This window comes from Helianthus annuus, chromosome 6, assembly GCF_002127325.2.
Source record: "Helianthus annuus cultivar XRQ/B chromosome 6, HanXRQr2.0-SUNRISE, whole genome shotgun sequence".
Taxonomy (NCBI): domain Eukaryota; kingdom Viridiplantae; phylum Streptophyta; class Magnoliopsida; order Asterales; family Asteraceae; genus Helianthus; species Helianthus annuus.
The window spans coordinates 12,153,753-12,178,781 of record NC_035438.2 but is presented as its reverse complement, the minus strand read 5'-3'; the positions used below and the strand labels follow the sequence as shown (position 1 = coordinate 12,178,781).

The window sequence follows — 25,029 nt, the reverse complement described above, 5'->3', positions numbered from 1 at the left end:
CCTTTCAATTTGAAACGTTGTGACTCTTGAAACGTGCCTGTTCACTGCTATAAAGCCGCTGCCAACATTCTTGTTCTCCGGTCAGTTGGTTTGTAATCCGAACGTGTGTTTACAAGTTGTTATTCAAGTTCTAGTTTGTTCAAGTATTTCAATTCGGTTAGTTATTATCTTGCAAATCTGTTTTCGTTCAATTCATCATGAACACTTGTGATTGTTGTGGGTTGTTCAAAACCGATTGTGTATGTGGTCACAATACCATCCGTTCCGATTGGTCCTGGGTTTCCGATGACGATGATACCAACAAATTACACCATTTCTCCCACGTTAAACTAAACGATTTTGACCGGTTTTTATACCGAAGAAAATCCAATGCTCTTATATCGTTCTTGATACGCTCCAGATTGGGCTGGGAACCTCTGAAGATGGCCTCATTTCTACTCCTCCATATTACCATATACACCAGAGGACGGTTTGGACTACCAAGTAAACTATCTTCCTCCATTTATCCGAACCTCTCGCTTTCTTGTGGTAACTGATCAAATCTGCCACCCCGAACATGAAGAAGCCCACACTGCTTGAGGGTGAAGTAAGAGTAGTAGCCTCGCCAACCCTAATGTCCCTCGCTGTCGCTAACTTTTCCAGCACACCATGTGCCTCCGAACTACATATATATAGTACACTATCCATTTTCAATCTTGCACAGTCACTCATTTCATTTACCCATGCATCACAAACGATTTTTCAGATAATTAATATGTGTCTTTATAAAGATGGTAAACATGTTTGGTTGGGTATACGTGACATATTAATACGGGTTCGGAGTAAAATGAGTTTGGGTAAAAAAATGTTATTTTAAAAAAGAATTATCAATTTGATTTGGGTTGGGTTGAGACAGGTTCTGATCAAAATAGAGTCGGGGCGAAATGAGTTTTTTTAGAAATTAGTGTCAAAATAGGTTCATCCACTATTTTTTATGGTGTCTAGTGGTGACGGTGAAGGTGGCTACAACAGCGTAGGTGGTGGGGACGATTACGAGGCGGTGTCAAGGGTATAGGCGCTGGTGAAGGTAAGGACGATGGTAGTGGAGACGACGACAATGATAATTGTGATGGCGGACACGATGGTGACCCAAATAAACACAATAAATAAAATTAACAAATGCATTATAAATATCAGTAATTTTTCGAATTATGTTTTTTGTATTTAGTTTTTCTTTTATGTTTTGAAAACTATATAAATCGATGAAGGTTGACTTTTAGGTAGTTGTATTTGTCGTGTCTAAAAAAACATTAAAATTTGTACGTACACCGAACCAAAATCGTTCTTTCAAACCAACCAAACCGGTGCGTAGAAAAACTGGCTCGGGTTTGGGCAAAAAACCCATTGAGAAAATTACAAAACTAGCCATTGATCACACCCTTTTTTCAGTATATTTACACTTGCCAAACTCTTTGTTTTAAGGTTTACTGTTTGCTGTTCTGTGTTAGTCTACTAGCTTTGTATATTGTTTTGTTATATGGTTAGTGACTTAACAAAGACCCAGATGGTTAATCTTCTTCACCAATTGAGTAAATTCAAATGGGATCATCTCACAGAAGAGATTGGTATGAACATAATTAAGTCCTTTACCAAATTCTCAACAATGATTACTCGCATCAAATAGTAGAACCATGTACAATAATCTGTTTTACCACAATTTAAGCAGTGATTTTGTAATATTAACTAGACATCTCGACTGCTTGTAATACAGCATATAAGAATGCAACTAGGGAGCAAAAACTAGCACTGGAACTGTCGGCAGCTAAAAAGGAGCGGGATTTCTATTTTGCAAAGGTTGATCAGTCTCGTGCTTTAAGTTCTATAGATGAACGCCGTTGGACAAGTCTCGCACAGATTGACATGATGCAGAAACGTAAAATCCAACAAGCAAATGAAACGACTTCAGAAACTGAAGGTGATCAGCAGGCAGCAAGCATGTTGGTTAACACTTGTCGGTATGTTGTCCTTTGTAGGTTTTTAATGAAGTTACCTGCCAATGAATTGAAGTTGTGATTGTTCATGTTGAATTCAACAAACCAATTTTGTAGTGATTAAAAAAAAAAAAAAAAAAAAAAAAAACAGAATCATGTATGAATATATTGTTTTATTGAGGATGTTAGGCGTTTTAAGATAAATGAGTATAATATATACAAATAAAATCTGCAAAGAAGTCATCTGTATAGTTTGGTCAGTAATGTGCTACAACACCTTTCAAATTTAATTTCTTCTACTAATTACATGAACCCAAAGGTTAATTTCCATACAATTTCATCATGTTGCGTATGCCCGTCGGCTTAATTTGAAAATCCAGAACGGGTGGTTTATAGACCAAAACGGATTTTGGGTTGAAGTGTTGTCGTTAAGTACAGTGTACCATTCAAACCGCGTTGAGCTAACCCACGAAACAGAATAGATCCCATGCTATGCCATCTTATCTTTTGGTCATTGCTGCACTTGAGCGCCTAATATAACATTGTTAAGTAAAAGAATAGTCAACGAGATTTCTTGAGCCACAAGATACTCGCTTCAAAGAATCAACGTCAATATGTCGTCTTTTAGATCATCCTGTACTTGGAGGGCAGAAAATGAATGGCATTTTTGATGATTTCTTGAGCAACAAGACATCTTCAGTACTTGAAAGAATCGAGAAAAAGACCCATAGTAAGGCCACTTTTCCAATAATTGAACATGGTGATTAAGTTCTTTACCTTGTTGAATAAAGGAAACGCATCCGTGTACATAAGGGCCCCTATTCCTTCCACGACAGCCACCGCCAAGGCGGCAGAAAGAATATCCCAATCACCCGTTTGCCCTATAACCGTTGCGAAAGCCGTTGAACAATAAAAACCCGTCAAGAAAAATAGTAGTTTCATCGGAAGATCTTTCCTTAGCTCTTTAATTCTTGTAGTTAGTTTGGTCTGAAATGCTTGTATTGCCCTTATGAGTCTGGTACCGTTGCTGTTGTTATTTGTCGATGAGGGATTAAAGCCGCTGCCATCTGTGTTGCTTCTTATACGCCATGTCATACTTCTCCTATACAACACAAAAACCGACAATTAAATATGGGAAAGGCAACTTTAGATACCCATCGATAAAGCAACTCACTTAGGATTCTTGAGGAAAAAAGGTTGTGTCAGGTGGAAGATCCAAAACCGAGCATATAATGTCTTTCGAAAAGAGAATGAAGTTCTTAATCGGTCAGAAGAAAACCCGACAGATGAGATCTTTGTACTCGAACATCCAATGGTAGAAAGGTTATTAGGACAGCCACATGATGGCATTAGAGATGCTGGCACCATGCAGGAACCTGCAATTTTGATACAACTTTTTTTATTAAAAAAAAAAAAAAAAAAAAAAAAAAAACAGAGAATAGATATTGATTACCAAGAGAAGGGAAGGTAATTACAAGATAAAAGAAAATACACAAATTTTTAAAATTTTCTCAATTCTTGTAGTGCTCAAATGTTAACATTTTATAAGGTCAATATGTTGTTCTACGGACTTCCAAATGGGGAGCATGCAGTCCATTGCAAAGAATTACCGGGCTTTAAATATCGACACGATTTAGTTCGAGGTGTGTTTCATGATGTCCTTAAGCGGGCAGGGATCTCAGCAAAAAAGGAAGCCCTGGTGAACTTCTTGACCGATCCATTAGAAGGGAGATCTACCGGCCTACGGCCCGCTAACATTCTTGTTTTTGGATGGGAAGAAGGGATACATGTGTGCGTTGATTTGACAGGTGTGACCCCCCTCGTTGGGCTAAGGGACCACGGGTTTGTGGCGGGCCAGGCGATAACCAAGGCGGAGGCGGGCAAAGTAGCTAAGCATGAAAAAGCTTGCATCGAGAATCAGCACGTGTTCGTCCCGTTCGCTTTCGATACCTTTGGCGCTCTCGCCCCTGACGCGGTGCGGTTCCTCAAGCGGTTCAGCAGGTGGTAAGCAGTAACACTGTGCATGTTAAGGGGCAGAATTTTGTGTTTAGCAGGGTATTTGCTATTCAGAAGGGGGTAGTGGCGCAGCTTGTTGCCCGTCTACCTGCCATTAGTCTGTAATCGTCTCTGTTTATAAAAGTTTGAAACAATTGTGGAACATTCAACATCCGACTCTTTATTGTTGAAACATCTAGTCAGCCAATGAAACATCTGATCTCATATTACATCTAAGTACTTAGTCAGTAGATGGTTTTACTGATTCACAGTTAGAACATCTAACCCTTTGGTCAGTAGAAGTGTAGGAACACACTTACACATTTCCCGATGACTAACACTTAATATAAGATCATCAATCTAAGTATGTAGGATGTTCGTGCCCGTATTTTTACATCAATAGAGCCGGCCTAACCGATCAACTATCAAAGGAACTAACGAAAAGAAAGCCTACATAATAAACAAGAAAATCTTCAACTAAGTATTTTGGTACTTGTACAATACATGAATACAACACTCCGAATCCGCTTCTAATCATTAGGGCTGCAAACGAACCGAACGAACATGAACAAGATCTTATTTGTGTTCGTTTGTTACAGAATATATGTTTTCACGAACTGTTCATGAACGCTTACCGAACGAGATCTTATGTATGTGTTCGTTTGTTAAGGAAATGAACTTGTTCGTGTTCGTTTGTGTTTGTTTGTTAATTTTAGGCAATGAACGAAAACAAACGTTGATGAGCACAAATGAGTACAAACTAATGTTCATGAACACAAATGGAAACAAACGAACACAAACAAGCGTTCATGAACAAAATATATAATACAGCGACACTTATTAAATATTTTATTTGTCGGAATCTTGAAGTATTTAAATAAAATATAAAAACTAAAAACACTAATAAGCTATCAAACACAAACAAACACAATATTTAACGTTCACGAACATAAATGAATAGGCACGGCCTTTGTTCATGTTAGTTCATTTAACTAAACGAACAAATTTCTTGTTTGTGTTCGTTTGTTTAATAACCGAACGAACACAAACGAACTTCCCGCCGAACAGTTCGAACGTTTAGTTCGTTTGCAGCCCTACTAATCATGACCAAATTTACCTTAGTATTGTCGAAAACACGCAAAGTCTCTAAAACAAACAATCAAACCCATAACTCAGAAAAAAAAACTTTAGTGACAAACAAATCCCACAATTTTCATGCTAAAATCCCTAAAAAAAGGGTTATTTGTACAATAATCATTCTCTCATTCCAGATCAAATCTATAGCATTTAAAGGGAGTATTATTAGACAGGTGATAGAACCTAGGTTGTCACAAAATTGAACCTAAAGCTTCATTTCTGCAAACATCATTGCAAAAGAAACTAAATTGGTTCAAAAGAAAGAAGTAAATATAGTCAATGGGTTTTGATAGTAATGTAATTAAAGTCATGACTTTATGTTAGAAGACCGATTGAAGTAACCAAATTAGAAGAGAATGGTGGAATGGAAGAGATGGGTACCTGAGGAATCTTGGATTGGCGTTGTGGAGGAGAAAGAAAACTTCAGAATCCTCCCATGTGGAGGAGTGTGGGCGTTTGTTGAGAAATTAGGGATGAAGTGATGAACCGAACGGTCAAAACTCAAAACAACAAACTAACTACGTTATGTGTTTTCACTTGTTTCTTTCTCTGTTTTTTTTTTTTTTTTTTTTTTTCATATACAAGGGGAGGGAGTGGTCACTAGTCATAGAATTCTATCACACCCAACAATTTCCCCCCAACCAACAATTACACTCACAAAACAATTTCCATCACGCGTGAAGAAAATAACGAAAATCGATTTCGTTGAAAATATAACGCGTGGACGTTTGGAGGCGGGGTGGGATATAACGTGTTATTGTTGGTGGCCGTGATAGTTTAACGCACCGCCCCGGGCGGCCTAATAGTAACAAATCTCTTTCGATTTTAATTTTCGAACGAGACTCATAGGTTTAGGGTTTTAATGAGTTGAGTCGAGCAGAGTCAGAGTAAGTTCGGGCTCGGCTTTGAAACCGAGCTGAAAATCGAAGCTCGGGCTCGGATTGATTTGGCTCGAATTTTAAAAACAAAATTGATGCATAGCTTGGAAATCAAGTTCAACAACACAAAATAAGTTTTAACCTATTACATTACAAGTTAAAATCAAGTTCAGAAGAACATATCCAAAATAAGTTCAACATGTTACATTACAAGCTAAAATCAAGTTCAGTAACACAAAATAAGTTTCAAATATCAACGAAATATAATAGTTCATTTGTGTTGCAATCAACCTTCAAATATGTCATATATATTAGATTACACTCCCAAATACATGTAAATAATAATTAGTTTTTTTTATAATATATTATAAGGGTGGGGTTCGGCTACAAAGTCCATTTTTCCTACAAAGTGTACAAAAGTCATAAAACATCACAATTTCAGCCATAAAACACACTTGAAACCCACAAATAACTGAGTGAATATCACTAAAACACAATATCCAAACCCTAAGAGTCCATAAAAACTTCAAACACATTATCATAGAACTTTGAATATAAAACACATCATGATAATCAACATAAAACACATTAATGTTTGTCATTCAATAATAAAAACCTTATCATCCAAAACACAACACAAAACCCACAAATATGGCGTTTTAGTAATCTTCACTTTGTTATGTGTGCGTTTTGAGTGTGTTTTATAGCTGAAATTGTGGTGTTTTATAACTTTGTACACTTTGTAGGAAAAATAGACTTTGTAGCCAACTCCCACCCTATATTATAATGTATATAAAATTAAAATATATTACACGTAAAATAATCCGAGCTAAGCCGGGTCGAGCTACCAAGCGAGCCAAACCGAACCAATCCGGCTCGTTACGAGCTGAGTTGAGTTGGCTTAGCTCAGTTTCAAAACGAGCCATATCGAGCGAACTCCAAGTCACGAGCTTTTTAGACAACCCTATTAACTCATAATAGAATACACTTTTACCTTATCCATCGTTTTAGCAATATAGATATCTCTATTTTTTAACACCTTAAGCATATCTTGGCAGGAACTGACATCGGAAGCGTTGCCACCACTCATCTCTTCGTTTGCTAGCGCTATATAAATATGTCCCAACGAAAAATATGAAATAAAAAGTACAATACACTGCAATTTGCATCCCTGTGATATGTTGTGAAAATCAACTTGCGCCTATAATTTGAAATAATGGACACCTGAGTTCTTATGCTTTCCATTTCGCTACACTTTGAGCCTCAAGCCAACGTCATTAGTTTTTTCCATTAATTATCTAAAAACATGGGGGTATTTTGGTCAATTCACAACTAAACCTTATCCCCAGTTTTTCCAATAAAAACCAATTGCACCCGTCACCTTTATTCCTCCACTACTCCACCTCCGACACCCTAACGATCGGCCTCCGACATGATCCACCCCTACATCACTGACCACTGGCGATCAACTCCACCTCCAAAGCACTACATCGTCGACCGGCCAACACTCCGGCAACTCCAACTACTACTCTGATGCACTACACCACCTACCGGCTACTGATCGACTGCCATGACTCCTCTGACACACCATTCCACCGACCAGCCACCGGTCGTCGACTCCCACAACTCCTCTGATACCCAATTCCACCTCCGACACTCTGATGGTGGATTTTCAGCTCTAGGAAACCATGGATTCACAAAGTCTGGCAGGTAATGTCTTGATTACTACTCGTTTATTAGTGTAGTTATCTTGAAAATTGAACTTGATACAAATGACTTAAGCATTTGTAGTCGGAATTAGGGTTAGTGGTACCCTAAGCCACCTGCTTCTGCACGTAGAGATGGCAAAAATACCCGAAACCTGAAGCATTTGAGGCGGGTTTACCCGACAGGTATTGGGCATGGAAAAAATATTCCGCGAGTATGGGACGGGTATGGAATTAGATGATATCCGGTCCGATTACCTGAAATTATATACCCATTTACCCGATATATATATACCCGAAAACTTTAAAGTTTTATATTTATTTTCCTTTAACTAACGTTAGTAATGTTCATTCTTGTAACTTTATTATTGAGTAAATTACGTTTTTGGCTCCTGTGGTTATATCACTTTTACTACATTAGCCCAAAATAAGATTTTTTCACATATGTGCCCTCATGGTCTCTATAACTAACTATTTTGGCCCCTGAGGCTAACCTGTCACACCCCAACCGATGGCGGAATCATCGGGGCATGGCACTGAGCGAAACAGATTGTCCAGAAGTTTCCACAACAACTATCATTACCAGTTAGTTTAAATGATACGTCCCATACCGTATCCCAAACAGTAAAACAAATTATTACAAATAACAACCAGTCAAATATTCTGTTCCGACAACTCAGATTTAAATTTAAACATAAATATTGTTTGTTTGTTTCTAAAGACCCCTAGCTTGATCTTGACAGACAACTATTTGTTGGGGGGCTCTAGATCCTTATTCTAGCCTCGCTTCCCTAGCAAGTAAACACCTTAAACACCTGTCACATACGTTAAAATAAAGTCAATACATATAATGTAAAGGTTAGCATACAAGTTTGATAATAGCATATAGAGTTCGAAATAGTTTACGCATAACCAACACGTACACAGAGGAAAACGAAGCATGTTAATTATCGACATGGATCTATCAATACCAATGACTGCGGGTTGACTGTCCGAGACAGTTCGCAATACATGATTACCACCGTAATCCATGCAAGTAATTGTCCTTAACAACCCCCGTGTGAACGGGTGCTGAGTCCAAACTATAGTACTACGTCATTAAGGCAGGTAGACAGCATTCCACGTGTAAACATAATAACAAGCATTCATTTAGTCATGTAATACATGCAGAACGGTTAGCGCATAAAGTATTGAGTAGTGTGATCGATTGTGATTTTGATAAGTAACGTATGTAACACCCAAAAGTGCTAAAGCAAAAAGGGTTCGAGTATACTCACAGTGGTTGATTGATGAATTGAAGGGAGCGCTTGGGAGTAGGGTTAGCCTGAATAGTTCGATAGCATAACGATGAGCAATACGTAAAATGGAAATAAGTAGTGATGGGTCGAACAGCCTGGTCGATCGAACGGTAGGTTCGATCGAACGGGTTGTTCGTTCGGTTGGAAAGTCCGTTTGAGCAGTCCTGTTCGATCGGCCGGTAGGCTCGATCTGTTGGACTATTCGAGTGGATTGTTTCTTCCTTTGAGTAAGATGTGTTTGTCTATGATGGTTTGAACTTTTGAAGTTTTCGTTGTAGTATTTGAGAACACTGAAGTGTTATTACCTTTCAGGTCGATCGATCGAACGGTCTGTTCGATCGGCCGGGTTAACCGATCGGTTAGGAACTTCAGTAGTAGTCCTCAGCAGGATGTCACTCGATCGAACAGCATACTCGATCGAACAGCATGCTCGATCGAACAACATACTCTATTGGGTGGCATTCCAATACGTCGAACGAATTGAAAATCGACTAAGTGTTGAAGCATAGTATCTCATGATCCGAGGAGTAATGTTGACAAACAGCTGTTCTATCGAAGAGTACCTCGTTCAATACCATACTTCATGAAGTTGTCAAGGTGTGGGGCCACTTGCTAGCCGATCGGCTGGCCTGGTCGATCGGCTGGTATGTCCGATTGGTTGGACTGTTCGTTCGAACAGCCTAACCGTTCGGTCAGCATCCTGACCTGGTCGGCCTGTTCGTCTAACACTTGGATGTTCCGATTACTTGACGTTATTTCGAGGTATTTTGACAACGAGTTTAACAATGGAACCCTCGTTCTTACCTGTTCCTCCTGCTCGGACAGGAATCACCCAAGTCCGGCCGGTGAACGGTTCGGAATCGTGGTTTAACGTTTAACCCGAAATCGGTGAACCTCGTAGATAGAATCCGAACTTGAACCATACAACCATTAGGATGACTAGCGAGTTGGCTCAAGCTCCGTTTCTACCGGTTTGAAGGCATTGAGTGTAAAAGAGTTGAAAGAAAGTTGAAATTCATCTTTCAATCCTTCACATCATGCAAATGCTTAGATTTGTGATAGATCTTAGTTTGTTTATGTGGAAATCGGGTAGATCCGAGCTATTCATGGTGGATTGAGGCCAAAACATGATGTTCCTGAAGAACACCATGATGACATCATCCTAGAATGCCTAGATCTTGATGATTTCACGGTTAGAAATCAAGATTTGAAAGATAGAAAGGTGTAGGAGCATGCATTGATCAAGAAAGTACAAGATTTAGGATGAAAACTTACCGAAATCGGAAGAAATCTGAGAAAAGAAAAGGAGCACGAGTTGGCCGGTCAGAGAGTTTCCAAAAGTGGAAAGAATGACAATAACAACCCTATTTATAGGCTCCAAAAGGGGAAAGGGCTGGCCGATCGGCCAGGCATCCCGATCGGACAGCCTGCTCGATCGGACAGACTGTCCGATCGGCTGGGCTGTTCGATCGGCTGACAGCCTGATCGATCAACAGCCTGGTTTGAGTGTTTGGCGCGACAATTTTCAATATTTCGATTTCGATTGAAGATGACACGAATACGATAGAGTTCCTAGTCAAATTACTTTTGGTCCCAACTACTATATCTAACATACAATCATCTATATTTCACCATAACCTTACGTTACCATTCGTCATAATTCGATTTCAATTGCATTTGATCTGAGTTTCGAGTTTCGATTGATTCGATTGAATACCACATAGAACATTAGGTAAACACGCACAGGTAACACATAAGGCACACACACAAGTAATATAATACCAGATTCGTAAATTCGAGTCTCGAGTTCGATGGTGATTCGATTAATCTTTATTATTGATTGATTAACTTTATCGCATTGTTACTTCCTACTATTCACAGTCGTAAATCGGTCGTATTGATTAAACATTCGATCATTCTGATTAGATAACACTTACTCCACATAATACAAATTATGAAAATAGACTAAGAAGTCAAACTTTGACTTTGACATTCGAAAACACGGGGTGTTACAGCCTCCCCTTGTTTAGGGAATTTCGTCCCGAAATTAGGCTCGAAGCTGCGCAACACCGTGAGTTATTTTACCAATTTGACGCTTTAGATCTTTATTTAAACAACTGTGGGTACTTGGCCTTCATGTCGCTTTCGAGTTCCCAAGTGAACTCCGCGCCTCGTTTGCCTTCCCATCGGACTTTTACGATAGGGATGCGCGAGCGTCTGAGTTGCTTGGTTTGGCGATCCATGATCTCGACAGGCTTTTCCACGAAATGTAGTGTTTTGTTTACTTGAAGATCGTCGAGCGGTACGATTAAATCATGGTCAGCTAGGCATTTTCGGAGGTTTGACACATGGAGAGTCGGGTGGACGTTACTAAGTTCCTCCGGTAGTTCGAGTCCGTAGGCGACTTTTCTGATCCTTTCCAGAATCTTAAAAGGTCCCACATAACGTGGCGCTAGTTTCCCTTTCTTGCCGAATCTGACCACACCCTTCCAAGGTGTTACCTTTAGGAGTACGTAGTCGCCAACGTCAAATTCAAGGGGCATGCGTCTTCTATCGGCGTAACTTTTCTATCTATCACGAGCTTTAACCAAGTTGTCTCGAATATGGAGGATTTTGTCAGTCATTTCTTGTAGAAGCTCGGGACCGGTTAATTGTGAGTGACCGATCTTGTGCCATACAATTGGCGATCGACATCTTCTCCCATATAAGGCCTCGAATGGTGCTATTTGAATGTTAGCATGATAACTATTATTGTACGAGAATTCGACTAATGGCAGGTGTTTGCTCCAACTATCACCGAAGTCTATGACACACGCACGGAGCATGTCTTCAAGAGTACGGATCGTTCTTTCAGTCTGTCCGTCGGTTTGAGGATGGAATGCGGTACTTAGGTTAAGCGACGTACCAAGAGCTGCTTGAAACGTTTCCCACAATCTCGAAGTAAACCGAGGGTCACGATCTGAAATGATGTCACGAGGCGTACCATGATTACAAATGATCTCGTCGGTGTAGATTCGGGCTAGTCGTTCTACCTTGTAGTCTTCCCGTATTGGCAAAAAGTGGGCTGATTTGGTTAGACGATCAACTATGACCCAGATACTGTCGTGACCTGATGGCGTGGGCGGAAGTTTGGTTATGAAATCCATAGCTATACTCTCCCACTTCCATATGGGGATTGGAGGTTGTTCGAGTAAGCCAGAAGGTCGCTGATGTTCAGCCTTAACTCTTGCACAAGTCAGGCATCCTCCAACATAGAGAGCGATATCCCGTTTCATGCCCGGCCACCAAGACTTGTAGCGAAGATCCTGGAACATTTTATCAGCGCCAGGATGAATAGAGTATCGGGATTTGTGGGCTTCGGTCATTATTATTATCTTTCGCAATTCGGTTCACCTATGGATCCATATTCGGTCCAGATAGTAGAAAATCCCGTTCGCTTTGCTTACAAGCTGAGCTCCATCTCGATAGATTCTCTCTTTCTTCAAGGTGCGTTCATTAAAACAAGCATGCTGGGCTTCGCGGATGAGGGTTTCGAGATTATGCTGGGCTTGGGTATTGCGAATGCTGAGCATGTAACTCCGTCTGCTGAGCGCGTCGGCAACAACATTTGCTTTGCCTGAGTGATAACGAATCTCACAGTCGTAATCGTTAAGAAGTTCCACCCATCGGCGTTGACGCATATTAAGTTCCCTCTGATTAAAGATGTGTTGTAAACTCCTGTGATTGGTGAAGATCGTACACTTGGTACCCTACAGGTAGTGTCGCCAGATCTTCAATGCAAAGACAACCGCGCCTAGCTCGAGGTCATGGGTTGTATAGTTCTTCTCGTGGATTTTGAGTTGACGAGATGCGTAAACTATAATCTTGTCCCGCTGCATGAGGACACAACCGAGACCAAGGTTGGAAGCATCACAGTAGACAATGAAATCGTTGCTTCCGTCGGGCAGTGTGAGAACAGGGGCATTGCAAAGCATATGCTTGAGGGTTTGAAAGGCAGTCTCTTGTACAGTTCCCCAAACAAAAGACTTGTCTTTATGAGTAAGAGCGGTAAGCGGCACAGCGATCTTAGAGAATCCTTCGATAAATCGTCGATAATAGCCCGCTAGTTCGAGAAAAGAACGAACTTAGACGGGTTCTTAGGCGTAATCCAGCTCTTAACTGCTTCAATCTTCGTGGGATCGACATGAATGCCTTGGCTATTCACGATGTGACCTAGAAACTGAACCTCCTTCAGCCAAAATTCACATTTGGAGAACTTGGCATAGAGTTGGTTCCCCTGAATTAACTCGAGAACCAAACGTAGATGTTGCGCGTGTTCGGCTTTCGACTTAGAATAGATCAAGACATCGTCGATGAACACGATGACGAAACGGTCTAGAAATGGCTTACACACGCGATTCATCAGATCCATGAAAACCGCGGGTGCGTTGGTTAAACCAAAAGGCATAACAACGAATTCATAGTGACTGTATCGAGTTCGGAAAGCGGTTTTGGGGATGTCTTCCTCTTGAATCCGCAATTGATGATAGCCTGAACGTAGATCAATCTTTGAGAAACACTTAGCACCTTGCAGCTGATCAAATAAATCATCGATTCGAGGCAAAGGGTAACGGTTCTTGATGGTTAACTTATTCAACTCCCGATAGTCGATGCACATCCTGAACGACCCATCCTTCTTTTTAACGAAAAGGACTGGTGCGCCCCAAGGAGAGGTGCTCGGGAGAATAAAGCCTTTTCAAGTAACTCCTGAAGTTGGTTCGAGAGTTCCCGCATTTCGGATGGAGCGAGTCGATAAGGGGCTTTGGCAACAGGGTTAGCTCCAGGAATGAGATCAATACGAAAGTCGATATCACGACTTGGCGGTAGTCCAGGAAGATCATCAGGGAATACCTGAGGAAATTCACGAACCACTGGAACATCTTTGACTTCGACTTTCTTTTTCTTTTCCTTCTCCGCTACTACAATGTTGGCCAACAAAGCTCTGTATTACTTGCGGAGATACTTGCTGGCTTGGATACACGACATGAGCTTGAGACCTTTCGAAGTTGTTTCACCGTACACACATAGCAGATCAACATTTGCAAGCGAGAATCGGATCATTTTATCAAAGCACACAACTTCAGCATGGTTTTCGCGTAGAAAGTCCATGCCTACTATGACGTCGAAGCTTCCGAATTGCATTGGAATGAGGTCGATTGGGAAAATGTGATTGTTGAGCTCGAGAGTATAATCACGGAGAACATAGTTAACGACGACAGTTCTTCCAGTAGCGACTTCGACTTCGAATGACGAGGGAAGATAAGAGCGCTTACGACTAAGGAGCTTCTCGAATTCAAACGACACAAAGCAGTAATCGGCTCCAGTATCAAACAAACATGATGCATAAATACCTTTCACAAGGAACGTGCCATTAACCACGTTGTTGTCAGCCTGAGCCTGACGGGCGTTGATGTTGAAGGTGCGGGCACGGGCTGCTTGCTGCTGTTGCTATGGCTGCTGTTACTGTTGGGGCTCTTGTTTCACCACCCTGTTTGGGCACATGTTTGCAAAGTGGTTCGGATCACCACATGCAAAGCAGACTCGAGCATTGATCGCGGGTGCTTGAGCTGCAGTTTCGCCTTGCGGGGCTGGGAGTAGAGCTTGATGAGCGGTGGCTTGAACTGAGGCTTGACGGGGACCATAGCGATAGTTCGCAGTGAAATGCCCGTATAGGTTGCAGTGGGCGCAGAAACGACAGGCGAGTCCCATCGGATGATGATATGAGCATGTCGGGCATAGCGGGTGGGGACCTGTGTAAGCGCGCTTGGCTGCTGCTGAGCCGGTACGGCTTGTAGAGAGGCAGTAGTTGTTGTCACAGCACAGTTCTTGTTGCTGGAGCTGTTGTTGTGCTTCTTCTTTCTTCTTGATGACTTGGAGGGTTGAGCAGATGAGTCGGTGGTTGCTGCTGTGGTGGCTTGATGCAGAGACTTGGTATGCTTGTCCCAAAAACCAGACTTTACCCGCTTGTCATTGATCTCAGCGGCAAGTAGGTAGGTCTCTTCAATCGATGAGGTCTTGGCGGCGTGAACAAAATCGGCTACACAATCGGGCAGAGCTCGGATATACTTCTTGATGGCCATGTCTGGCGTCTTGACTTGGTCTGGACAGATGATGCTAAGCTGCTTGAAGCGGGCAGTTAAAGCAGCGGTGTCTCCATCTTTCTGCCTGATATTCCGAAACTCGTCCTCCAGCTTTTGGCGTTCATGGGGAGGGCAGAATTCGTCCATCATAATGGCCTTCAGCTCTTCCCAAGTCAGCTCATAAGCTGCATCGTTTCCGCGCTTGTTTCGTTCGGCCGTCCACCAGTCTAGAGCTCGGGACTGGAAGACGCCTGTAGCACTGAGGGTGCGGAGATTCGCAGGACAGCCGCTTTGGCGCAGAGTGACTTCAACTGAATCAAACCATTGAAACATGGCGGTAGGGCCATCTTCTCTGGTAAACTCTTTAGGGCCGCATGCTTTAAACTGTTTGAAGCTGAAGACAGTCTTGTTGGCATCCTTAGGAGCATTGGTTCGCGACTCTTCGGACGATTTGCTGACGTTTTCATACACCTCGCTCACAGCTTTAGCCACTTGCTTGGCGATGATCTCAGCGAGACGCTTGTCTCTCTTTTCTTGGCGTGTAAGAGGGGTTCGGCGTCTAGATGACGACATGGTCTGCAATAGACATCGTCGTAGGTTTCAGGCACAACAGATCGAATCTCACCTCACTCGTCTATTACTTACTAAAGCTTAGAAACACGTCGAATATGCATCACGAAATTACATAAGCACATAGTCATCGATCCATGTAAGCACAGAAGCACATATAGCACAGAAACACAAATACACATAAGCACGTAGGTCACGGAAACATGTAAACACAGAACACATTCCTATTCAATCACAGAGGTAGTCAGAATACAGAAACCTATCATTCAAAGTTCGCGCGTCGTTCGTATCGCACATCGAGTAGCATAGTATAATCGTGTAGCATGCCGAGTATGGTATAGCATATATCGTAGCATTGTATCGTCTAGAATTGCAGCGACTTGTTAGCGTTTTGATATAGAATAGCAATGTGAGTCGTGGGTGTCGATCAAAGTGATGGCAAGAATCGAGCGAACATCAAACTAAACACATAAACAGGCAAATACACATAAATCACATAAAATCGACAAATTGATCAGAGTCTGCGGTTGCGGGCTCAGAATCGAAACACATAAAATCGTGAAATAGATTGTCTGCGGCTATTAGACATCGACTACCCAAAGCGATTCGACTATTCGCAGTAGACTTGTCGTCACGTTTCGACTTTCGGGTTTGCGTTTTCTACCTTGATTCTTGGGCATTCAACATGTATTCCCTAGGTCATACTCGTGAGTTCAGGTCGTTGGAGTCCATCGAGGCTTTGGTGAGATACACAAAGTTTGGAATAAACTGCCTAGGTTAGGGTTTCACCCCTGGCTTAGCAATTTCTTCCTTGTTTTAGTAGAATTTGAGGAGATTATTCATCAAAATATGGATTTCACTCCTGATTTGGTATAATTTTCCTCGTTTGTTATTGAAAATAATAGGGAAAACATAGATAATTTGATAAAATTGGCATTAATCAAGTAATTTAGTCGGGAGTTTGCGGTTTTCATACCTAATCTCGACTAAATCGCTTGACTTTATTTGAAAATTCGAGTGCAGTGACAGTGCAGGAAATGGCGATAGGTAACACATAAACTTGGTCTGCTGGTTTCTAACGATAGTCTAGGTTTCTAAGACAGCGACCCGGACTAGGTCATGTCCAGCCTAATTCCCTATAGTTATGGCTCTGATACCAATCTGTCACACCCCAACCGATGGCGGAATCATCGGGGCATGGCACTGAGCGAAACAGATTGTCCAGAAGTTTCCACAACAACTATCATTACCATTTAGTTTAAATGATACGTCCCATACCGTATCCCAAACAGTAAAACAAATTATTACAGATAACAACCAGTCAAATATTCTGTTCCGACAACTCAGATTTAAATTTAAACATAAATATTGTTTGTTTGTTTCTAAAGACCCCTAGCTTGATCCTGACAGACAACTATTTGTTGGGGGGCTCTAGATCCTTATTCTAGCCTCGCTTCCCTAGCAAGTAAACACCTGTCACATACGTTAAAATAAAGTCAATACATATAATGTAAAGGTGAGCATACAAGTTTGATAATAGCATATAGAGTTCGAAATAGTTTACGCATAACCAACACGTACACAGAGGAAAACGAAGCATGTTAATTATCGACATGGATCTATCGATACCAATGACTGCGGGTTGACTGTCCTGTCACGGTCCCCGACCCGGTTTGACCCGTTCAGGACCCGTGGGACAGAAAGTCTGCGGTAATCTGTTTATTGTGAGTTTAGCAGCGGAAAATTTATTGCACAGGATCGGCTAAGTTAAAATTTTTCCCGATTATTTTTATTTTACAATTCGGGTTAAAACCCCGGGTAATTTACAATATAAGTTTTTAGTAATAAACACATTTCTTTATTTTATATCGAGCCACTATCTTAAGCTTGAAATGCTTCCCCTGCATTTTTCCTGAATTACAGCAGATCACCTGAAATAGGTTTGAAAAAGATTTTGTCAGCGGGGAAATACTGAGTGAATTATTCTAGTTTCTGCAAATGACATATTTGTTATAATTCACAGTGATAAGATCTTTTACAATGTATCCTGATATCAACCAACTACCCACAGTACTTTACCACTCGATCCATTGGCCCATACGTCCAATGGTATCTGTGATTATGGTCATATCACCCAATGGCTGCCCCAATGGTGACGATTATCAAGTAATGTATACAATACCCCACATACCGGCTGTAATTTGGTGATTCACATAAACTTAATCACTGTAAGTTATAATTCTGAAAATAATTTGGAGTATTGTAAACAGTCACAAACTGTGATAAAAGAATTTATAAAAAGAGAATAACTCACATTGCAGATTTAGTGTTGGTAGAATTTAGATTTAATCCCTGTTAACCTAATTTCACAATAAAGCACACAAAACAGGATTAGTGATCAATACAACGATTATGATAATTCTCCGAGATCAATTGTGACAATGAATGTCCAAGTGCAATACTTCGGCTCATTTATCAAAATGACAAACGATAAAGTATAGTACTTCAACTCGTATATCGAATTATCGACAACGACAAAGTACAATGCTTCGGCTCATTATCGAATTATCGACAACGATAAAGCATAGCCCAATGTGGCGGCACTTAGATATTCTTTGGGTATATTGATCCCGGAAACTGAATCGTAATAGTGATCGACTAATTACCCTGTTTTGCGGCAGCGATTCGATAATTGTGTGTGTGTGTGGACTGTTTTGCTTATAACTCGGCCTATGTAACTCCGATTTACGTCGTTCAAATGCCAAAATTCAAGTCCCAACCCCTGCTATTTATACTGAATTTTTGACACCGTCGCGTAGCGCGAGGGGTACCCCCTTAGCCGTCGCGCTACGCGAGTGACCACCCTATTTTCATAGGGTAGCCCTTCGTGCAGGTAGGCTTGCTGTGTCGATGGTTTTATAAATTTCGAATTTTATAATAAGTTATGAAGATAATCGTTATTAGGGTTTTGCCCCCTCTGAGTTTTAGGGCCCCTGATCCTGATTCTGATTGCTCTGGAAATTCTAGGGTTAGTGCAGAATTACTTAGGTGTCTCAATTAGGGTTTTCTTAATAGCTAATTACTATCCTAATTATTTAAAATTTAACGAGAGTTGTTACATCCTCCCCACCTTAGGAAGAATCTCGTCCTCGAGATTTACTGGAATAGATGAGGATATTTGCGTTTCATTTCTGATTCCAGCTCCCAAGTGTATTCTGGTCCTCTTTTTGAATTCCATTTGACTTTGACTAATACCAGTCGTTTGTGTTTGAGAAACTTGATTTTCCTGTCTTCTATTTGTAAAGGTTTTTCTATGAATTTCAGCTTCTCATTTACCTCTATGTCTTGAAGAGGTACTACCAGAGATTCATCTGATAAACATTTCTTGAGATTGGATACATGAAATACATCATGTACTCCAGCTAGTTCTTCTGGTAGCTGTAAGCGATAGGCAACTGGCCCGATTCGTTGAATTACTGGAAATGGTCCAACATATCGGGGACTCAGTTTCCCTTTCTTACCGAATCTTACAATACCTTTCCAAGGAGATACTTTCAGAAGTACTTTGTCTCCTACTTGGAATTCAAGGGGTTTGCGACGATTATCTGCATAACTCTTTTGACGATCTCTTGCTATTTTCAGTCTTTCCTTGATCTGAGTTATCTTGTCCGTAGTTTCTTGTACAATTTCTGGACCTGATAATTGACTTTCTCCGATTTCTGCCCAACATACTGGAGTTCTGCACTTACGTCCGTACAGTGCTTCGAATGGTGCAGCTTCGATACTTGAATGATAACTATTGTTATAGGAGAATTCAATTAATGGTAAATGGTTATCCCAATTACCTCCAAAGTCAATTACACATGCTCTGAGCATGTCTTCCAGAGTTTGGATTGTCCTTTCACTTTGTCCGTCGGTCTGTGGATGATATGCAGTACTAAGATTAAGTCGAGTTCCCATGGATTCTTGGAAACTTGTCCAAAATCGGGAAGTGAAACGACTATCTCTATCTGATACAATGGAGAGTGGAACTCCATGTAAGGATACTATTTCATCCACATATAGCTTGGCTAATCTTTCCATGCTAAAGGTTTCCTTGATTGGTAGAAAATGAGCTGATTTGGTTAATCGGTCCACGATTACCCAAATAGCATCATTACCTTTTCTGGTTGTGGGTAACTTAGTAACAAAGTCCATTGTTATAAGTTCCCATTTCCATACAGGCATTTCTAATTGTTGCAGTAAGCCTGAAGGTTTCTGGTGTTCAGCTTTAACTTGTGAACAAGTTAAACACTTAGATACATATTCAGCTATGTCCTTTTTCATTCCTATCCACCAGAAATGTTTCCTTAAATCTTGGTACATCTTATTATTTCCTGGGTGTACAGTATACCTAGATTTATGAGCTTCTTCTAAGATTTTCGATCTTAAATTTCCTTGTTTAGGTACCCAAATTCTGTTTTGATGAAATTTCCAAATTCCATCATTTCCTTGTTTTAATTCTTTTAGGTAACCTTTCATTCCTTCGGTATCGTTCTTGATTGCCGTTTTCTGGATTTCTTTCACTTGTTCCCGTAAATCTACTTGTAGATTTATTCTAAGAGCACGGACTCGCTTTTGCTTTTCATGGAATTTACGACTTAAGGCATCTGCTACTACATTGGCCTTTCCTTCGTGATATTGAATATCACAGTCGTAATCACTCAGGACTTCCATCCATCTCCTTTGTCTCATGTTTAACTCTTTTTGCCCGAATATATACCTTAAACTCTTATGATCTGTATAAACAGTAAATTTACTTCCATACAGATAATGTCTCCAAATCTTAAGGGCAAAAATTATGGCTCCTAGTTCTAAATCATGAGTCGTATAGTTTTCTTCGTGCTTTTTCAACTGTCTGGAGGCATACGCAATTACCTTCTTGCGTTGCATCAACACACATCCATATCCTAATTTTGAAGCATCACAGTATACTTCAAAATCTTCTGTTCCTTCTGGTAAGGCTAGGATTGGTGCATTGGTTAATTTCTGCTTTAAGATTCTAAAGGCTTCTTCTTGCTTTGGACCCCACTCAAACTTAGTGGCTTTACAGGTTAGCTTAGTTAATGGTACAGCTATTTTGGAAAAATCCTTAATAAACCGTCTATAATAACCGGCTAAACCTATAAAACTTCTAATTTCCATTGCAGTTTGTGGAACCTTCCAGTTGGTAATTGCTGCGATCTTAGCAGGATCTACGTGAATACCTTCGTGATTCACCATATGGCCTAAGAATTGCACTTCTTGTAACCAAAATTCACATTTCGAAAATTTCGCGTACAACTTTTCTTTTCTTAACAAAGTTAAGAGTGCATGCAAATGCTGACAATGCTCGGCTTGACTTTTGGAATAAATAAGTATATCGTCAATAAATACGATCACAAATTTATCCAAATATGGTTTACAGATTCTGTTCATCATGTCCATGAATGCAGCTGGGGCATTGGTTAATCCGAAGGGCATGACTGTAAACTCATAATGACCATACCTAGTTCTGAAAGCAGTTTTAGGTATGTCTTCTTCTTGAACTTTCAATTGATGGTATCCAGATCTTAAATCTATCTTAGAGAAATACCTAGCTCCTTGTAATTGATCGAAAAGATCATCAATCCTAGGTAATGGGTATCGATTCTTAATTGTAACTTTATTCAATTCTCTATAATCAATACACATTCTCATTGATCCATCTTTCTTTTTCACAAACAACACTGGTGCACCCCAAGGGGATGAACTAGGTTGTATAAATCCTTTGCTTAGTAATTCATCTAATTGCTTTTTCAATTCTAACATTTCGGTAGGAGCTAATCGATAAGGTGCCTTGGCTATCGGTGTAATTCCTGGAATTAGATGAATTCTAAATTCTACTTCTCTGTCTGGTGGTAACCCAGGTAGATCTTCTGGAAAGACATCTGGGTATTCTGAAACTATAGGAATTTCCTTGAGTTCCTTGCCCTTAGTACAAATGATTATGGAAATCATATATACTATTCCTTGGTTCCGTTCATAATTAGCAACTTTCATTACTGATATGAACTTTAACGGCTTCCGAGGTTTATCTCCTGAAATCTTAATTACCTCTCCCGTAGGTGCTTGAATTTCTATAGAATTTCTATCACATATGATTTGAGCATGGTTGGCTATTAACCAATCCATTCCTAACACAACATCAAACTCAGCTAATTTCATAGGTAATAGGTTTGCAATAAACTTATGACCTGAAAGTTCTATTTCTACTTTTTGCAAAACCTGATTAATTTCTATGGAATTTCCATCTGCAGTTTCGACTGTAAAGATCTGCCTAACTGTAGTTAATGGTAACTTAAGAGCCTGACAGAATGAAGTATTTATAAAACTTTGGTTCGCACCAGAGTCAAATAATACTTTTGCATAGATGTTGTGGACTAAAAACGTACCGGCTATCACATCCGGAATGAGTTCTGCTTCTTGAGTAGTTAGCTGAAATGCTCTAACATTCTTCTTAGTAGTTCCTTCAGCCGTCTTAGGTTTGTTATCAGTGACTTTATTCAGTTTAGGACATTCGGTTTTGTAATGTCCCGTTTCTCCACACTGAAAACAAGTTACAGTTTTCTTCTTACAGTTTTCTTCATTATGTCCTATGGATTTGCAGAAGTTACAAACTGCATTGCATTTTCCAAAATGCTTCCTTCTGCAATTTCTGCAAAATGGCGGGATGGAAGGTTGTCTCGCTCCTTTCTTCCTGAAATTATTACTGTTACCCACCTTAAATCCTTGGGTAATTTTCTGAGCCAATTCTTTCTTCCTATCTTCATCTCTTGTGCGTATTAGTTCGTCGGTTAGGGTATTAGCTAATTCTACTGCATCGTCAATAGTGCGAGGTCTTGCAGCTTTAACGATATTGCGAATTTCGCTAATTAATCCCCAAATATATCGAGAAATGAGTACCGGTTCTGGCGAAGCCAAGTTAGGTACTACTCTCGCATATTCGAAGAATGTTGAAGTATAACCACGACAATCTACCCCGGTCATTCGATGATTTAGGAATTTATTTGCCATTTGTTCCTTTTCATACTCAGGACAAAATTTCCTTTCAACAAGATTCTTAAATTCTTCCCAGGTCATAGCATAAGCCACCCGTCTTCCTTTTGCCTGTAGCACCGTGTTCCACCATTCTAGTGCTCCTTCCTTAAATAGGTTTGAGGCATACATGACTTGATCTTCCTCAGCACATTTACTTATTGCAATTACTGCTTCGGTTTTCTCCAACCATCGCAGCGTTGCAGTTGCTCCTTCGTTGCCTGCAAATTCGGCGGGTTTACAAGCAAGAAATTCTTTGAAAGTGCAACCAGGCGTTGCAGACTTTCGCTTCTTAGGGCGCTGGGCGTGCTGAGATTCATTGTTATGATTTATATGGTTATTGCCCCCGTTGATGCTATTACTGAAATTATCTTCAGTAGTATGTTTGCTAGGTACAATATGTTGCGGATTACTTGGATTTTTCATAGCAGCAACGAACATTGGAATTGCGTTGGCTATTCCTTGGGCAACCATATTTTCTATATCTTGTTTAGTCATATATTGATCTTCTGGTTGTTGCTCCGAGTGATTAACTTCATTTACTGGTTCGTTATCGTTATTTGCCATCTGATGATAAGTTATTATGAACAATTAGCAATTAACAATAAATCATTTAAACAAATTATAACACATAAAGCCAAAATTATCGATTTCTCGATTGCATTTTATATCAGTATAGTATGCATCAATACACACCGATATTTTACAATGTTTTATTTGTTATGTTACAACTGGTTTCACTATTTACTTTTACTATTATACAGGAATAATTCCACCATCCTTCTATTCGTCATCTCAGAAACGGAATTCCCTCTCGTCGTATTTCCAGGCAATCTGTCCCCCTATTTCCCTAATTCTATTCCCTGCATCCATTAACTCTTCACCAAAGTGGCGAAGTTCAGCCAGGTTTTCATTGCTCATCGGTGGATTAGGTAGGGGTTCTGGGTCGAATTGTGGAAGAAACGAGTAAGGACTGTTGACAATGTTTTGGAATTGCCAATCGTTAGTCCACCATTCTTCTGGTTCTATAGGTTGGTCATGGACTATTGGTTCAGTGATTGTTGGTGTAAGGTTCATCGGTATTGGATTTTCAACAGGATAGGTAAAGATACCTGAGTTGATAGGTTGCATAGTTTCACACTTTCCTAGTAATATATCTATTTGATCCTGAAAAGTAGCTCCCCTGGTTTGATTAGAACTCTCTCCGACTTCTACCTGAGTTGGGTTAGAATCTTTTCCTACTTCTATTGCTATTTCCTGAGAGTACTGTTCGAACTGCTCCTCCATTTGCCTAACCTCATTAACGTCAGTTTCCTGTTCTTGTGGATTAGGGTTTTCCTGAATTATAATTGCTTTTCCTTTGTCTAAGGGTTTACTAGTTTTAGGAGTTTTTGTAACTGTCCTTCTCTTACGTATACGACTTCCCCATACATAATTTTTCTTTGGCCTTCTTTTTGGTTTGGTTACTGGTGGAGTAGGGAGTTCTACAGGTTCATCCACATCAGCAACGTATCCCGTAAATTCATGAGAAACTTCAATATTTACTGGGTACAGATTGAGGTTCTGAAAAGCTTCAGAATACAGAAACCTATCATTCAAAGTTCGCGCGTCGTTCGTATCGCACATCGAGTAGCATAGTATAATCGTGTAGCATGCCGAGTATGGTATAGCATATATCGTAGCATTGTATCGTCTAGAATTGCAGCGACTTGTTAGCGTTTTGATATAGAATAGCAATGTGAGTCGTGGGTGTCGATCAAAGTGATGGCAAGAATCGAGCGAACATCAAACTAAACACATAAACAGGCAAATACACATAAATCACATAAAATCGACAAATTGATCAGAGTCTGCGGTTGCGGGCTCAGAATCGAAACACATAAAATCGTGAAATAGATTGTCTGCGGCTATTAGACATCGACTACCCAAAGCGATTCGACTATTCGCAGTAGACTTGTCGTCACGTTTCGACTTTCGGGTTTGCGTTTTCTACCTTGATTCTTGGGCATTCAACATGTATTCCCTAGGTCATACTCGTGAGTTCAGGTCGTTGGAGTCCATCGAGGCTTTGGTGAGATACACAAAGTTTGGAATAAACTGCCTAGGTTAGGGTTTCACCCCTGGCTTAGCAATTTCTTCCTTGTTTTAGTAGAATTTGAGGAGATTATTCATCAAAATATGGATTTCACTCCTGATTTGGTATAATTTTCCTCGTTTGTTATTGAAAATAATAGGGAAAACATAGATAATTTGATAAAATT

At 40.3% G+C, this 25,029-nt stretch overlaps 1 protein-coding gene across 1 annotated transcript; it reads right to left on the bottom strand.

The window, feature by feature from the left end:
- Positions 1–1,564: 1,564 nt before the first annotated feature.
- On the bottom strand, positions 1,565–5,614 carry LOC110915627 (ycf20-like protein). Its single transcript, XM_022160359.2, has 4 exons — positions 5,484–5,614; positions 3,145–3,346; positions 2,748–3,072; positions 1,565–2,029 (listed from the first exon to the last, which is right to left on the bottom strand). Exons 2-4 carry the CDS (start codon positions 3,336–3,338, stop codon positions 1,982–1,984), a joined length of 567 nt encoding a protein of 188 aa, XP_022016051.1. The 5' UTR covers positions 3,339–3,346; positions 5,484–5,614; the 3' UTR covers positions 1,565–1,981.
- Between the last annotated feature and the right edge of the window lie 19,415 nt (positions 5,615–25,029).

Coding starts and splice junctions, on each gene's coding strand:
- LOC110915627 (XM_022160359.2), bottom strand. CDS start 3,338: ATGGTGCCAGCATCTCTAATGCCATCATGTGGCTGTCCTAATAACCTT. Junction 3,073..3,144: donor TTTTTCCTCAAGAATCCTAA/GTGAGTTGCTTT, acceptor TGTGTTGTATAG/GAGAAGTATGACATGGCGTA. Junction 2,030..2,747: donor CGTTTCCTTTATTCAACAAG/GTAAAGAACTTA, acceptor ATTCATTGGCAG/GTAACTTCATTAAAAACCTA.